Genomic DNA, 18882 nt, shown 5'->3' with positions numbered 1-18882 from the left:
TGTCAAATCGGAGGCGGACTTCAAGAGAAAATGGATTTCTGTTCAAAAAGAACTACAACCTGACGTTGTACAGAACCTTATGGACGGGGTAAAGAGGAAGGTGCGAGCATACGGGCTTGGGCTCGAAGTATGAATAAAAAGAAAATGCCAAAAGTTGTTTAATAGTTTTTATGTTACTGTCTAAAATTTTCAAAAGGATCGGTCTACTAAGCGAATTTCTACAGCGTTTTTTCCGTGATGCAATTTGATGTGACACACCCTTTATACAACGGTAATGGTAGACAATGTAGGCCGATTACAATCGCAAGGAGGTGAGTTGAATATCCGTTTGATGGGTAGTGTCGGGAATATAACCGGAAAGACGTAGGACTAAATAGTGCATTATGAAGCAATGAAAATTTTGAAATGACCTCTCATCTTCAGTATTGATATGCACTGTTGATTGCTCGCTGTATAGAACAACACTGAAATACTAAACTTCCTCAATATCCAAGTAGTTTTTTGAGTATCTCTTAGCAAAATTACATCTCCAATACGCTGCCATAGCTACTTTTCACATTGTGACGTCAATATTTGTGTTTACATTCAATTGCCTTCAACATCCATGTGAAAACGCTTTTATTTCGGCAAATTTCTTATGAATTAAAAACAGATCTTTCCGTGGAGCTCCCATTGAATATGCATATAATGTGACAGTGTGCAGTGGATATTTGTGAAATTATGTAGGAAAAGATGAATTAAAGTGATATTTTTGTGTGTCATTTTCACTCTCTCATCTTCATAGAAACAAACCAATTTTCGTTATTATCGCCATGATATGATGATATTTTGAAGGCTCTCATTACCGGTGTATGTGATTTGTGAAAAATAGTTTACAATTAAGTAACATTTCATTCAAAATTCTGCTGTTTCCGAGGACTAAGAATACGACTGTTCTCTGAACGTTTTTGCTCCTTAAATGATGGAAGTAAGTCACAATACAATCATCATCTATGACATCATGAAATTGTGAATTATTTAAACATTGTTTTGTTTCTTCCATATACATTCCATTTTGAATACATATAATGACGACACCATATTTGGTTTACCAATCCAAATGTACTCTGCCTACTGCTCCACCTCATATATACCTCATTGGTTCAAATGTAAGAAATTTCATACGCGGAAAAAAATCTATACCAATCTGTACTTTTTAGAAAATATTTACTCTGTTGCGTACAGAGGGCCTTATTCCCGAATACACTATACGTAAAAACAATGTGTAGTGAGTACAACTTTATTCCGGATTGCACGCCACTGTAAACATTCGGTAGAATTCATTATGATTATACCGAGTTCATCCACCGATGTTATTCTGGTTTACACCAAGGCGCCTAGAAGTACAGGGTTTTCCAACTTTAAATACCGAAAGTAAATTGAAATAAAACACACTTATAATTCGAATTTCGATGAAACTTTTATTTCAAATTTTCAAAAAGTTTGGTTTATGCCATGATGTGTGAAATACAACATCATTCATATGTCCACCTAGGGCTTCCTCGCACACCTTGATCCGGAACACTCGATGACTTTTCGGCACATATGGGGCGGTATCTCGGTCATAGCTTCACGAATGTTGTCTTTCAAATGTTCAAGAGTTTGCGGAGAGTTGGCATAGACACGGTCTTTCGCATAACCCCACAACAAAAGTCTAGCGGGTTCAAATCTGATCTGGACGGCCAATTGGCATCACCAAAACGCGAAATTATGCGTCCCTCAAGTTTCGTTCGCAATATGGCCATGTTCAGTCGTGTTGTGTGGCACGTGGCGCCGTCCTGCTGAAACCACATGTCATCCGTATCCATATCTTCAATTTGTGGCAAAAAAAAAATCGGTTAACATGCGGCCATAGCGCTCACCATTCACAGTTACCGTCTCACCGTCCTCATTTTCAAAACAATACGGCCCGATGACTCCACCAGACCATAATGCGCACCAAACAGTGACTTTTGGCGGATGCAATGGCCTTTCAACAATCACGTGTGGATTTTCTGAGCCCCATATACGGAAATTTTGGGTGTTCACATAGTCACCGAGCTCGAAATGTGCCTCATCGCTGAAGAAAATTTGATGCGAAAATTCAGCATTTTGCTGCTATTGTTCGTTCACCCAATCGACGTATGCCCGACGCATTCCATGGTCACCACGCTCTAATTTTTGTACCAGTTGGACTTTATATGGATGTTGTTGCAAGTCCAAATGCAAAATTCGCCACAATGATGTGTTTCACAAGCCCAATTGCTGAGCACGCCGTGGAATCGAAACATTCGGGTCATCCTCCACACTGGCAGCAACAGCAGCAATATTTTCGGCCGAACGCACATTACGATGATGCACAGCTCTCACAATATCCGCTACGGATCCAGTTTGTTCGAATTTACGCACTACATTAGCGATTGTGTGCTCTGTAGGCCGTCCATGACGACCAAAATCCGTCCGTAATGCTCGAAAAACATTTGTCGGTTTTTCATCATTTTCATAGTATAATTTAACAAAATTAACACGTTGTGCGATGCTAAAACGATCCATATTGTAAAATGGCAGACATTCAACTAACGATATGACGCTTTGGTTGACAGCTATGTCAAACGGTTGTCAGCGCAGGGCTGTATACTTTCGGAAGCCCGAAATGGAAAACCATGTATATCCTAAGGTGGTCCCACTTGCTAAAAACACTTTTCAGCCATCTTGGAAGTCTGCTGTGTTTTGTTTGTAAACAAAACACAATACGCTTGAAAAATCCTCGGTTGAAAACTACTAAATACATTTGGTAATGCAAAATTAGTAGAATGTACAAATTTTTTGTACATATTGTCAACAAACCCGCATCCCTACCAGAGATTAGTATATTTTACTCGATAACATTAGTAAGCTTGGATATTGTCATATCTGAAAATTGGTGAGAAAAGCGCGTATTAACCATTTTCATTGTCCCCATAAGGCAATACGGAGGTATAATAAGGATATAATTCTGATACGTGCATTTTCGGCGAGAAAATGTAGCCGATATTGGGCTTCCGAATCATGGTTCTGCTTGACATATGTGTTTATTAGTACGGTCGAAAATGACTATAGATTGGTAGTATTACCAAAAAATTCGTTATATTTACTAATTATTTCTCTCAGTGCAAGCTCGCTCGTGATCAGTCTGTCTCTTTCATACTTCAAGCAAATAATTCCCCTTCTGCTTTCTTCCGTACTGTTTTCATATACCGCTCTCCTAACCAACTTAGTGACGAAACGGCCTCACCTTAGGATATACTTCTAGGCGCCTTGGTTTACACTTCACGCTCTCGTTTGTGTGAACAGAGCGATTCCTCGTGCTCATGATGATCGCCGATCATACACTCTCCCGGAAAGTTGGTATATATGACGAGCTTTTTGGTAAATATTACCAATATTCAGTATTTTTTTGCAATATGAATTCTTCGTACATATTACGCGATAACAATGGTAACCAAATATAACCTGTATAACTCAGTATAAGAAGTCGGTTCAACCCAACCTCAATGCATATATTGTTATGAATTTATTGAGCTTTTGTATGCATCTTTATTCATTTATTGAACTATCTAAACTATTTAAATTATATATTAAACTATCTAAACTATCGACATCTGATCCTGCATGGATTGGATCTGATCCACGGCTACAAAATAGGAAAAAATAAACAATCATCACTACAAATAGCTACGACTAGGGATTATTAACCGGATTTACCGTTACCGATTTTACCGGTAATACCGGGTCTTTTTCCATTACCGAACTGCCGGTTATTGAAATTTTGGCATGGTAATGCAATCCCTAGCTACGACAGACTATTCAATTCTCACCATTATCCTCTCCCAGGACCAGCGTATAATTACACATTCGGGAAATATCACGAAGCTGACGAAACCCAGACGGCATTAGGTGAGGCCAGCTCAATGCCTCATTGCAACATTGGCCTGACGCGCTGGGTCCGTGGATACGGAACCTCCGTCGTGACGAATCTGGAAAACATCCAATTGATCGAAACATCGATCACAATCGTCTGCAAAACGTTTATGAAGTTGTCCTTGACCAACAGCATAAAGGTAGAACTAGGACTCGACAGGACTCGTTTGTGTGTCTCGAAGTACCCAGATTATTATTGAAGTAATGTCTTCGCATTCTTCCGCAGCAGACGAGCACGAATCATTGCTATCCAATATGTATCAATATTAATTAAAGAACATAAATTGAATTGAGTCTCAAGAATATTACTTACCTGTCCCGAATCTGGGTTAATTCAACCTTCTTCTGTGAATAAATCAATATCGGAAAGTAGTGCCGTTCAACTCAATTAACAACTCGGTAATTAGGCTAATAATGTTATATTTACATTTTATTGATGCCAGTAATGAGAATTGTGAAAGTTACTAATACCGCGAAGTAAAATTAATCAATCGTTGGTAGAGATGTGCATTGCATCTTTATTGCGATTGGTAATATTTACAGAAAATATGTACATTCTACTAATGTTTGTATTACAAAGTATTTGGAAGCCTTCTTTAGTAATCCATTTTCTGGGTGTTTCGACACAACTCGAGGATAGACAAAACCAAATACAACTGACGTTTCTCTTAGAAACGACATTGGAAATGAACACAGGGTCATTTTGGTATCCACTCCACATTCTACAAGAAGTTTATTTTTACACTTCATGAACCGGGAATAGGTGCAAAAAAATAAAGTGAGATGTAAGCGGAGTGGGAACGTAAGTGTAAGTGGATACGGGAATAAGGCCCAGAATCTGTATCAGAAATAACGAAAAAATCTGTACCTTTCCAGATAAATCTGTAGGGGAGATGGGGGTAAGACGGACATGTTAAAGAAAACTTCAATTGTATCTTTGGAAAATCATGTTTTTAAAAGCAGTTTATTACAGTTCAATATACTGGTTTTCGAAATAATTGGTCCAATGTTTTATAAAAATGTGTTTTTTCATAATTTTTGTCTGTCTAACTAATCAATCAAGTGAAGACAAATTTGGCATGAGAAGGTTTTTGAATATGATAAATGTTTCTATGATGGTATGACACCCCTCCCTCCTCTGAAATGGAGAGGGGGTCCCGGTAAAATAATACACATATTCCAACCAAACATGACAATTTATTTTTTCTAATGTGACAAAACGCACTCCTATATCATCTTCTATCTATATAAACAAAAATGGATCACCGAATGTGTTGATAAGAGCAAAACTCGAGAAAGGAATTGTTCGATTTGGGGCTGTCTTTATTCTATCATATTTTCTGTATCAAACATTGATTTATTGTAATGGAGAAGCATGTTATTTGCGAGTGATTGAAAAATTTTGAACGAGAATTGTGTCTGAAAAAAATCTTATATTGCAATGACAAGTTTTGGTAGAATTACTAGGAATTTTATAGTAAAGGTGATTTTAAAGGGTAGATTAGAAAATCAATCAATGAACAGTTTTGCGATTGGACCCATGAACGTGCGCTTAGTAAAAAAACGTGAATGTGATAACGAAAAATAAATTTTAAATGGGACGAAGTTTGCCGGGTTAGCTAGTGCAACTATACAAATCAACCACCTGTCCATCATACCCCAACTGTTCGTCTTACCCGCGGCTCCCCTACGTGTGGTAAAATTGGGTACAACTGAGAATCAAATAGAATCGAAGAAGACGAAAAGCAATTACGGTTGTATATCCGTCTATCGTTTGTGGAATATCAAGACACTGAAGTTATTCATCATAAAAGATTATCTCGAATCTAACTCAGCATAAATTTCTTCCTTGGAATTTAGATAAGATAATAAGATAAGGCCTGATTCTCGAATACACTTCACGGTGGAAACGGAATAAACGGCACGCCATTGAACTACGTTTTACGAGTTAGTGAAGTGTCGAAGATAATAATGAGTTTTCAGGCAGGATGAGCACTTTTCAAATAAAAAATCATTATTGAAAATTAACTTCTTCGTATCAAACTGGTATTCAATGTGAGTGGAAAACTTTGTTTTCTTCATGCGATATAATAATTTCATACAAAAATTTCATGTGAAGATAATTTGATATTATAATGATAAGTTTAGTGGGAAACTAATCTCGAATCCAGATGTCGACACCGTACCGCTGTCATCGCGGGAACGTTTCATACCGTTTCCACCGTGAAGTGTATTCGAAGTGTAAAGGGTGTGTCACATCAAATTGCATCACGGAAAAAACGCTGTAGGAATTCGCCCAGTAGACCGATCCTTTTGAAAATTTTAGACAGTAAAATAAAAACTATTAAACAACTTTTGGCATTTTCTTTTTATTCATACTTCGAACCCAAGCCCGTATGATCGTACCTTCCTCTTTACCCCGTCCATGAGGTTCTGTACAACGTCAGGTTGTAGTTTTTTTTGAACAGAAATCCATTTTCACTTGAAGTCCGCCTCCGATTAAACAACTTTTGAGTTCTTCCGGAGGGCCTGCTTCATAATTCCCAATATTTCTCTATTGGGCGAAGCTCCGGCGCGTTGGGCGGGTTCATTTCCTTTGGTACGAAGGTGACCCCGTTGGCTTCGTACCACTCCAACATGTCCTTTGAATAGTGGCACGAAGCGAGATCCGGCCAGAAGATGGTCGGGCCCTCGTGCTGCTTCAATAGTGGTAGTAAGCGCTTCTGTAGGCACTCCTTAAGGTAAACCTGCCCGTTTACCGTGCCGGGCATCACGAAGGGGGCGCTCCGCTTTCCGCAAGAGCAGATCGCTTGCCACACCATGTACTTTTTGGCAAACTTGGATAGTTTCTGCTTGCGAATCTCCTCCGGAACGCTGAATTTGTCCTCTGCGGAGAAGAACAACAGGCCCGGCAGCTGACGAAAGTCCGCTTTGACAGAGGTTTCGTCGTCCATTACCAGGCAATGCGGCTTCGTCAGCATTTCGGTGTACAGCTTCCGGGCTCGCGTCTTCCCCACCATGTTTTGACTTTCGTCGCGGTTTTGAGCCTTCTGAACCTTGTATGTACGCAGGCCCTCCCGCTGCTTGGTCCGCTGGACGAATGAACTTGACAAATTCAGCTTATTGGCGACATCCCGGACCGAACTTCTCGGATCACGTCTAAACTGATCTTTTTCACTGACGAAGCATCCATTTTTGCCGTTCTTCACCTTCCGGTCGATGGTTAGGTTCTCGAAGTATCGTTTTAGTACTCTGCTGACCGTGGATTGGACGATTCCCAGCATCTTACCGATGACCCGATGTGACAACTCCAGATTCTCGAAATGAGTGCGCAGGATTAATTCACGACGCTCTTTTTCGTTCGACGACATTTTTCCAAATTTACGAAAAATTGACAGTGAAACATGGCCAACGTGATCTATACACTCTTATCTGATTATAAGCGAAAGCCGCAGATATAATTCCTAAAAATTAAATTTCTACAGCGTTTATTCCGTGATGCAATTTGATGTGACACACCCTTTATTCGAGAATCAGGCCCAAGATCTCAAACTCTGACATGGAGTTTGTCAGAAGAAGCAGAATCCAATCGAGTACTGGCAAAATTCGGACTAGAAGGTTGCAATCCTGTCAAGATCTCAATTGAGAAACAAGGTAGGCGTGTAATCAGGTAGTCGACTGATTCATAAGATACACATTTTTATATCGTGGAATGTTAGGAAAATTGTTAGTGGATATGTATTTGAGATATGTAGTTCTATTGTATTCTGCAGCAGCAAGAAGCAGTAATCTATTGAAGTCCTATCTGAATGGCTTTTTTTGTCCCTTTTAGCACTTTTTGTGGATTATTACAATCTTTACTTTCGCGTGGCATTTAGTTGTATTCTAGAACGCACTCTAACCACCGAGAACACAATACCCTTTGCCTGTATGACCCCGCCACCAGTAAGGAAAAAAGTCACCCCGCCAAACGGACGTGTGCTGAGTTCACTGAATTGAATTTTATTGTCTCTAAATTAATTGTGCGTACGCGTTTCGTTTTTACCGTATAGTGCGCGATCCTTTGTGTGTGTGGGGAGGTGTGTGCGGTTGGGCAAACACGATGGGATACTCTCTCTCTCTCTCTCTCTCTCTCTCTCTCTCTCTCCACATACACACAGCTTCTCACACCCACCCACATACGGACAGGAAGTATATTCACGCCATCGACTCGAGTAAGAGGCGACCGGTCCCCGGCCGGGAAAAAAAGGGATATTCCAAATTAAACGGCGGTAATTCAAAATCGCTTCGAAACAAATAGCCCCTGACACTTTTACAACCGAGAGCTAGATTGATTGCGAGAAACGCACCATTCATCATTCTATTCTCGAATTTTAGCCGATGTCCGATTCTATTTTGAGTGTCCGTTTGGAGGTTCAGTTGCGGGACTTAAATTGTCGGATTTGGGAAATCGATCGGCACTGGCGGTGTTTTTGCTTTTTGGTTCTCTGGGCCAGAGAATGATGCGAGAAAGCATGGAAAGCGAGATCAAGAGGGGCAAAAATATTGTTTCGGTCTCGTGGTTCATGTTAAGCATGATTTATCCTAAAATATCTAACTATCATATCATGCGAGAACGAACGGCGAATGGTTTATTTATGACTTTTGTAAATACATATTGTAAGCTGCAGTTTGGAATTCTGAAAACACAGAAATTGCGTGTTAACATCGGAAAAAACATTCAAGCAAACCGCTTGGGAAGGACGTGGGAGGATGGGAAAGTACAGAGAGAACTTGACCGATAGCGGGAATAAACAAGAAGAGTCGAATTAATAAAATTTTTAAAGACTGAAATCACATACGAACGGGAAAAGGTGCATCATCGAGTGGCACACGAATGTCAGTGGGGATGTTATTTTTTTCAGCACGCAGCGAACCATGGTCGGATGGACAGAACGGTTGGTTGGTGTGGTCATTTATCGTATCGGCCGGTTATTATGCTGAGACTAGCTTTCTGAGGTAAGTAGAAAATAATCATCATTTCTGCAATTGCTTACGAAGATAAACAATGGAAATCTTCAGCGATAACGGGTCGATTCATCATTGTAGATCTGTTTTTTACCCCTTTTGAGTCGCTTGGAGAGCTGGCTACGGATACACGGAATAGCTTTCTCATGATTGCGTATCTTTTCGTGTTTCCTGCAACGAGTCGAAAACATGACATCCCCACACATCGGTCTTCGGTAATCCGGACTGAGGCTTAAACACACAGCAAGCCATCGTCGAACATGAAAGGAAGAGCGATTGGGACTCAGGAAATAAATTTACGTATCATGCGTGCAGAAAATTCTGCCTTCGATTCGCCGGTCGGCCAGCCAAAACCAAAACCAGCCGAGCAAATGAGAGAAACTCATATCCAAGCCAATTCATTCATTCATTTAGACATACGTGTTGCTGATATGTGGCACAAAAGCAGAGCAAAACACGGTATGCAATCGGTTTAAAGTGCATTTATATGGTACAAAGGCAAAAACAGCATTTCTGTGGGATAAACGCAAAAAGGGTACAAGCGAATAATATTTCATGCAGCTAATTGCTCCTTCGAACCGTGCTCAGAACAGTTGAATGTGTGCGGATATATAGATTTTTTTTCGAGTGAGGCAAATGCTCGATATGTTTAGTCAATATTGCTGATTTCTGCGCATTTGCTAGTTGCGGATCGGCGTAGAAATTAAATACGCACTTCCGGTGCCTTGCCGGAAATGAGCTTCTGCGGAGGCAGGGTTAGTTGGATAGTTATTCTAGGTGCGATTACCGTTGCAATAGTGCAATTGTACATTTATAACTTTTGCGCTCATTATCGCACTGTTCAGTGCGTAACGGTTGCGATTTGGTTCGAAACGAAGTGCATTCGATGCTAGCCAGCCTTTCGCGGCTGCCTGCCATGTGCAAGCTGTGCGGAAATCAGTAACTTATACAGGTGCGAACCACGCGGCGAAGGGTGTTTTTGCAACATTGTTGCGTGAAACGGAGTCCGATGTTAACTCAGCATATACAGATATAAGATAATGAAAGTACATATGTTAAAATGTAAAATGAACTAAGGGGACTATTATAAGGCTCATCACAGTTGGATGCTTGCTGTGAAATTATGTTCCAAAGACTTCGTTTGGGCTGTAGAAACAAATTGAACGTACCGATGATCGAGTTCGATTATCTTCCTCATCTAAACCATTACCCGAATAACTAGATTCAAACAAACATTAAGCGTTCAGATTACACAATTTTGTTTTATTTGATTTTTATCAATTTTGAAATATCAAATCAATGTAAAATCTCTCGTCATGAAACAATTATTATTCGATGTTCCCTAATAACATTGATGATATGACATGATACCAAAAAATGAAAAATGCAGGAATACTACTAGGAACGCACAAAATACTTTATGGAAAAAAATTAATGAAAGAAAAATTCGATAGTAAAATAAAAGTTCACCATAAGATTTGTACTACAGCGCGGACTCGATTATATACAGTCCCCGATTTCTTTTCACTGTATATAATTGAATCGAAAATTTTCTTTATTCGTTTTCTGACGTAGGACTACGTCTTTCATTTCTGTACCGGGGTGTAAGTTCAAAGTTTCGAAAGCGAGAGTGACGCTGGACCGCAAGCTTTTGAACGTTAATACCTTTTTACCGGCTGAATGGAGTGGTATGATAATCACATCATCGGAAAGATAAAATGTCAACGAGTTATATGATTTCCACTTATTGGTCCAAAAAATCGTTTCAATAGCTTAAAAATTGCTTTGAAAGCAAGCTGTTGAAGACATAACAATCTAGCTTATTGGTGATGATTGGTGATCGCAATGTATTCCCGAACACGGACGCAACATATAGGCACCTGGAGAAAACGTCATAGCGAATACATACAAGCTGTGATTTGTTTTGCTCGCTTGCATTAGTGTTTGGGAAACCATAGCGGACACATGCAAGGCGTGAGTACTTCCACTCGCATCAGTTTCTGTTCTGCTTTCGCATGGAACAGTCATGAAAAATTGTCACATCACGATGAAAACGAAAAGAATGTTATGCAAGGTTGTATAGACTTTATTTCGTTTTCACCGTGAAATGGCGCCCTCAGTATCTATTCTGCGTATGGAGTGATCAAGAAAAATCTCGTTTCATTCTCACGAAAACAAAAATGAATCATTTATCAAACATCTTCAGTTGCTTTTTCAAGGGCACTCAATTTCCATCGGTTCGTTTCGGGACCACCAACAAGTTCGAAAGAGTTGAATTTTATGTTAATAACAATTCCATACTTATACTCATCCATTCACACACTAACAAGAAAAACTTTCAGCAATCTTTCAAAATATTCATTCATCCATGCATTAAGAATTGATTCACATCCAATTTCAAAAAAATGATCGCTGGGCCAAAGGTTGTCCTACGTCTACCTTGCGGTTATATAAAAATTATAACCCACTTCTTGTTTTATGCATATATTTTTCGTTTATTGAGAATAAAGGGAAAATTTATTTTTTGATTAATCCCCCTAAAGTCAGAAAACACCTTTCTCACATGAAAACATTTTTTTTTGTTAGTAATTCATTTTATCCTGAAAATTCATATTAAGCTTGATTGTTTCTATCAATTAAATTAAAGCTCTCAAATCACTCTACTATTTGTTCTTTGACAACCAACTTCTATCTTTCTTAATTTCGCTACAATATCGATATGAATAATTTCTGGTGAAAATTCAAGCAAAATCTTCAAAATCGCGATTTTTAAGCCCCTGTACATACAATACCCACTCAAATTTCACTATAACGCTGAAAGGTTATATTTTTTCTTGAAATGAGTCATATTGGAATGATAAAAAAATATGTTTTTCAAGCTGTATATAATCGAGTCCAAAATTGTATATAATCGAATCACATATAATTGAGTCTGTATATAATCGAGTTCGACCTGTATTCCCGTGAGATTCGTTTGTATACAAATAGAGTCGGAATATCTCTAAGATTTGTTTGATGTGTTACTGACCCTGAATAAGTAAAACGCTTTCTCATTATCTCATACATTATCTCTGTTCACCCTGTTCTCCCTTGACGTAGGACCACGAAACTATTTCATTCAATTCATTCGCTTGTCTATCACTTCGAATATTACATAGGAATGATACTAAACTCGCTCCATAGCTGAATTTTTCTACGTAGTGAATCCACGAATGCACGTGAAGGATGATCCGAACCCAGAAATCGCCAGTAAATGTATTCATTTTGAGCCACTTGTCCACGTGCCCAATTTGAGTTGCACGAACCAATCAGAGCTTGGAACTTTTGTCGCTTGACATTTTCTTATTCTAAATTTTTTGTTACAAACAAAAATATAATTAAGCTAATTTTTGCTGTGGAATATTTCCAATCGATATATGCAAACATCTCCGTGATCTATCAATGTATAGTCTAATTTTGAGCGTTCAAAATCTTTCATAAAGGGCCTGGCCGGGTAAGGGAATAAAAAGTGCTCCAAACCAAATCACTAGCTGTATGGCAAATATTTTATAAAGAAATTTGGTTTGACATAGGATCTATAGAGAAAAACGTACTTTTTCGTTTATTTCACGCCATCCTCAAAAGCTTCGAGATAAAAATTTGAAAAAAATACTGAATGTGCATCTCACTACGGTGTATCAAGAATAATTATAAAAAAAAATTATCAAAAATTTAAGTATTCAAAAAATATTGAAATATTGAAAAAAAAAAGGTATTGAAAGATTCAGTATTACTCTAATTAATGTTTACATGTGTTCATACAGATTTTCTAGATATGTGTGATTTTTTGCATTGTTGCGCGGTACAAAAAAATATTTTTTTATATTTCCAAAGGGTCTGGCTGGGTAAGGGAGTAAAAAGTTCCCCCAAACCAAATCACTAGCTGTATGGAACATATTGTATAGGGTACTAAAAGAAAACATTTCGGCAGTAGTACCATATATTTGAGTCTTTATATTGTACACCATAGGATCTATGGTGAAAAATGCACCTTTTCGTTTTTTTCACGCCATTCTCAATAGCTCTGAGACAAAAATAAGAAAAAATACTGGAAGTACATCTTACAACATTTGCCATACAGCTAGTGATTTGGTTCGGGGCACTTTTTACTCCCTTACCCGGCCAGGCCCTTTGTTGCATGTTCATTTCTAAATGTTTATGTTACTTTTTACCTATGTTAAAAGAATAAGAAACGAGGAAAATGAATATTGTTTTTCTTGTCTATTGTGCGCCTCAGATGTGTAAAATCGATTGCTTTGAAATGTTTTCTCAGAAAATGCGCGATGTTTATATACTATAGTAAATTGTTTTTAAGCCCTTCTACCGGTTAAGAGGGTATGGATACAATCGAAAAATGTTTCATTTTGCTGGAAGCTAGTCAGCCAGCCAGCGAGTAGTTAACTTTCTTTCTTAAGGGGGTATTCTATTGTAGAGGCACGATGGGTCGTGAGTTCAAAACTCAGGGCCCTCATTTGACCATATTTGTGTTGTTACAGAATAACTACGTCCACGCAACAATCACCAGCGATGGAGATCGATCCACGGTCGAAATAAGATCGATTCATCCATACAACTGCTCTGCTCTGCAAGACACATCGGGCTGCTGTTCTATAAATAACTCAACAATGATCAATCAACTGTCTCCGCTGTCCGGTCTAACTGGATAATGGAAGAACAGATAGAAAACTCTTACGCCTAAATGGCTACTGTGTAGATGTACCATATGCAATGGTATAGAAGGAATACTGGCAAATGGCAACTGTATAATGTGCTAATCATAGATAATGATAATCATGTGGCATGTACACGATTAAAATTCGGCTCTGTTTCAGATAAAATGCTAATGAGCCTAAAATAAATACATGGAAAAAAATCACTATTCATTATATCATTATTTGTTTATCTATCTTTTGACAATAGAACAAAAATTGAACTAAAAAAAAAGATTCATAATTAGATTAGTTACAAGTTGATGAAGTGAGGAGTTCACGAAAAAGGTGTGCCATGGCGTACAGATTCTGAATCGATAAAGATGCCACTAGGATCACCTCCTCCAATTGGGTCGAAAAATGAAGTTTTTAAATTACGATCTGTAAGAAGTATAGTAATAGCTCCTGCTAATACTGGTAAAGATAAAAGAAGAAGAATTGCTGTAATAATTACTGATCATACAAATAAGGGTATTCGATCTAATGAACCTTGGACAAGTCGAAAACATGTTTTTTGACGAAATGGTGACCGTTTGAAGAAAAACATGACGTTTTTGATGTTTTTTCTTACGTTTCCCGATTTTTTTAAAATAGTGAAACTAAAAAATTATGATTTTTCATCGGTTTATGCGATAGAGAGAAGCATACTGATTGTATTCATATAAATTCTTCATAAATCGGTTCAGTAAAACTTGAGATATCGTGTTCGCAAGTTTGAAAAAACTGGGCAATCGGTGGAGCACTGGTTTGCTTGCGAGAGACCGCCACTTCCGATGGCGGGTCGGCGGTCGACTCGGATTGCGCCACCTCGGCTTCTTGGGGCTGCCTCGATATCTTATCCTCGTTAGATGGAGACTTCGCCACCATTACATTCACCCTAGAATAAATTCCATTGCGATAAAATTAATTCATAATGAAAATTGCGCTTTGGTGGCGTTAATACGTGAATACCGCAAATTCCAAATACGCTTTTTCGTAGCACTAAAAGTCATGGAACACTGCAAACGACAATGCAAAAAATAACTGAGTGCCCGTGCGAACAATGAAATTGCTATCTATTGAATTTCGGCTCCGGTGACGCTAATACGTATGTACCGAAAAACCTTGGCTTTACACCGGTGCACATATCATAACATCCAAGAAGAGATTATTGCTAGTTGAAAAATCGAGAAACCTCATAATGTACAGATGGAACCGTTGAATCTAATTTCTGTGTGTGGAAATCGAAATGAAGATTCGGTTGACACCTGGCTTTTACCAGGTCAGCTACAGGGTGGGCCATTTAAAGTGGAAGGATTTGTTTTTGCAATAGCAAAGTAAAGAAGTGGAATTTTAAATTTTTTTTTTGAAATTCATTTATTTTGGTCCAAGGAGATTTGTTCTAACTACTTTTTGATTATGATATCTCGTAAATGACCGCCTCTGGCCTTGACCGCAAAATGTGCCCTTTTTTTGGCATTTTCCATCACTTTGCCCAATGTTTCGGCCGATATGTTAGCAATTTCTTGTCGGATATTGTCTTTCAGCGCAGCCAGGGTCCTTGGTTTACCAGTGTATACCTTGGATTTTAAATATCCCCATAAAAAAAGTCAGGAGGCGTCAAATCAGGTGATCTCGGTGGCCAGTCATAATCGCCGTTTTTCGATATTAATCTTCCGGGGAACATTTCGCGCAATAATTTGGTCGTGGCAGCCGCTGTATGGCATGTAGCGCCGTCCTGTTGGAACCAGTAATTGTCCAATTCATTTTCACGAACAAATGGCAATAAAAAATCGGTTATCATTGTCCGATAACGCTCCCCATTCACGGTCACCGTTGCTCCATTTTCGTTTTCAAAGAAGTACGGGCCGATGACTTTATCGGCATAAATGTCACACCACACAGTAACTTTTTGGTCGTAAAGAGGTTGCGTTTCGATGAATTGAGGGTTTTCAGTAGCATAAAACCGACAATTTTGTTTATTCACTCCTCCATTCAAGTTGAAATGCGCCTCATCAAACATTATGATTTTTTGCCAAAATCCACAATTGAGAAGTTATTTTGAATGTACAGCTGAACAATTTCAGCGCGTTGTTTAGGTGTGTATTGTTCCATGGTTAAAATTGTACTGAAATGACGCTTCCAACGCGGTATGACATTTGTTAATCTGACATCTCTGTCAAAAGTTATGGGGTTGCCAGATGCTTCCACTTTAAATGGCCCACCCTGTATATCCGATTTTCGGTTGCTTCTTGATGACCGCTGATTCGTCTGGGCCTCTTCGCATGACGGAAAAGGGAAAATGGTATTTTTATGATCGCGAATAGTGGAATGAAAACACTCGAGATGATGAACTTTTCTGAGCAATTCCACGCTAAATAAGTAAACAGTCGATTTTTAAGCGACTCTTCTCTGGTGTCGGCGGTGTCTGGAAATCTGGCGTCATCTTGAAAATAAAAAAAATTGGACGAAAATTGACCTTCTGGGACTTAGCTTGAGTGACAATGAAGGAATGGAATTAAAATAATCAAAACCAGATCTCGACGTTTTATGCATTTTTAAGTCATTTGGCATCATAGAAATGTTCGATTCTCCAAATTTAATGTACTCCTCCTTGAAAGATTTTCGAGGATCAAAAAATCAAAACTTTGAGCGCTTTGAGGCACTCCTAAGCATGAGCATGTCCGATTGAGCCGAAACTTTTCACAGGTCATTTTTTTAGGCCAAATATACTAAATGTACATAATCGGTTTTTGAAATTGGATGATGATTTTATTCCATACTTCTATTGCCACCATAATGTATATATATATATATATATATATATATATATATATATATATATATATATATATATATATATATATATATATATATATATGAAAATGGCCATCTCGAATTTTCAAAGCAAACTTGATTAAACATGTTGATTTCCACGAAAAACTACCCTATGAAAAATATCAGCTCAATCGGACTTCATTTACTAGTGTCGCACAGCGGTCAAAGTTTGAGTTTTTTGAAAACCGAAAAATCACCCAAGGGGGGAAATCGAGGTTTTCGAAAAAAAAAATTGATGCCAAATGTCTTCAAACTGCATAAAACGTCAAGATCTAGTGTCATCTCGATTTTTTTTTTTGTCAAAAATCGACACTCTGGGACTTTTTTGGAATACGAGGCAAAACGTATAGTTTTGGATGCCGATGAAAATCGTCATATTGATTTTTCATACGGGACTCCCTACGAAATGTTGATTATGTCGATCGGTTCAGTGGTTCAAAAGTTATGAATTTTTGAAAAGAGTTATTTTTAGGAAAATGTAGAAAAAAATGATTTTTGGACCACTCTAAAATGAAAATGGGCACTCTAATACGGGTTCAATGTTTTGCGATAAAGAACAAAGTTGAGTGTTGAGTGTTGAATGTTGAGGATTGAGCGTTAACCGTTTCCGTCTGTCCATGTGTTCTTTTACCGCACTTTCTTCGTCTCGCTCTAACACTTTCTTTGTCTAACTCAATTCCTCTAACTTGAAAATGACCGGAAGCAACCATCTTCGTTTCCAAAATGACATCGGAATACGACATTCTACTTCCGCTGTTAAGGCCTTTCACCCAACACCGTAGGGGGTATTCATCTTTGTTGGTCGTTTAGAGCCATTATCAGCAAACCGGAAGTCAACACAAGATCATATTCGTTTCGCGCTCGTCTGTTATTCTCACCCACTTGGCATTGAGGATGTATGTCATTTCTGGCCAATTAGGAATAGATTTGCTGCAAAAAATCGAAGGTCGATTTAGGACCCCTATTTTTGAAGGTGTCGGAAAAATGGACTTCCGATTTTGCCTCTGCTTTTCCCCTTTCTAGCACTCTGGAACTACGCCGACCAGTATAAAACATAGTTTGAGAGTTATAGTATTCATTCCAGTGCCGAAGTCACAAAAAAATGGAAATTTTATGTGATGATTAGCCGTTGCAATTCAGAGAGTCGAGCCAGGGCCACCTTCTCCTATTTTATATGAATATGCCGAATAAAAATCTATTTACAGTGTCCTCCCTTCAATTTCCTTTCTGACCGGGAGATCTTTCGTAAACTTTTTTATGATTTGCGCTGAATTTTTGAACTTGTCACATAGGATGCAATCAATGCTATATATAGGGCGGACTCGATTATAATTTGATTTCACTGTACATAATCGAATAAATAAAAATATTTTTAAATTGTTTTATATACAGTGTTGGACAAAAATATAATCACTACTCAGTGTTTCAATTCATCCATAATTCCTAATTCGTCTCTTCCGTATATTCACAGTTAATACAAATAACAATTCATATACTATATTGGATATACTTAGTGCTAAAAGAGCATTTACCTAAGTAAAGACCAGTTCAAAATTCATGTCGAAAACAATTAAAATTCATTCCAGAAAGAGCTTGCTTCACCATTCCTCACTAATATTTCATTGTAGCATTCTAGCCTTTGACAATTGCTGACAGAGATCGCATACCAGGCTGCTTGGATTCGTTCCCATATTTTCTGCTTGATTTTTGGATTTTTTTTTCGTATAAACCGACTTCTTTACAATCTACCACAGAATCTCGATGGGATTTAAGTCCGGTGACAGGGCTGGCCACTCCATGACGTTGCCAGCCGAACCATTTCTTCACAATTCGGGCGGTGTTTTGGGGGTCGTTCTTTTGCATGAATTGCCAATCTGAACGAAATTTTACACTCCACGTGCGGTAGCAAAACGTCTTCCAATATTTAAGGTACCGCTCCAATATCTTGTCGGTCCAGTACAGGGCACCAACTCCGTACCAGGAAAGCACCTCCAGACTGTGATGTTACCTCCTCCGTGTTAGGGCGTTTTTGTCGTGCCAATCCAAACATGTACCATGCTTTTTCCATCAGAACCGACCAATTTGACCTTGAGATCGTCAGACCACAGCACATTTCGTCATTTCTTGCTGTTTTTGAGACACTCAATCTAAATGTTCCTTGGACGTTGATCCTTTCAACCTCGCTAGGAGAGGCTTCTGTGTGAGCATAGGAACCTTCCTGGGGCTTTTACCATCAAGTCAATGCCCCACAAGCCGTCTCTGGATTGTTCGGGAGCTCACAGATTCAAAGTTCAGCTTGTCTCTGATTTTCTTTGGATATTTGTTAGAAACT

At 38.5% G+C, this 18882-nt stretch overlaps 1 protein-coding gene across 1 annotated transcript in view; it reads left to right on the top strand.

The window, feature by feature from the left end:
- Positions 1-274: 274 nt before the first annotated feature.
- The window catches only part of LOC129773031 (uncharacterized), a 41550-nt gene continuing 22942 nt past the window's right edge, over positions 275-18882 (top strand). Inside the window, exons 1-2 of the mRNA XM_055776583.1 lie at positions 275-311; positions 3892-4118. Coding sequence (XP_055632558.1) covers positions 275-311; positions 3892-4118 — 264 coding nt within the window. The remainder of the gene's footprint in view (positions 312-3891; positions 4119-18882) is intronic.

Source organism: Toxorhynchites rutilus, chromosome 3 (genome assembly GCF_029784135.1).
Source record: "Toxorhynchites rutilus septentrionalis strain SRP chromosome 3, ASM2978413v1, whole genome shotgun sequence".
Taxonomy (NCBI): Eukaryota; Metazoa; Arthropoda; class Insecta; order Diptera; family Culicidae; genus Toxorhynchites; species Toxorhynchites rutilus.
Note: the sequence above shows the minus strand (reverse complement) of the source record. Positions and strands in the feature narration are given on the sequence as shown.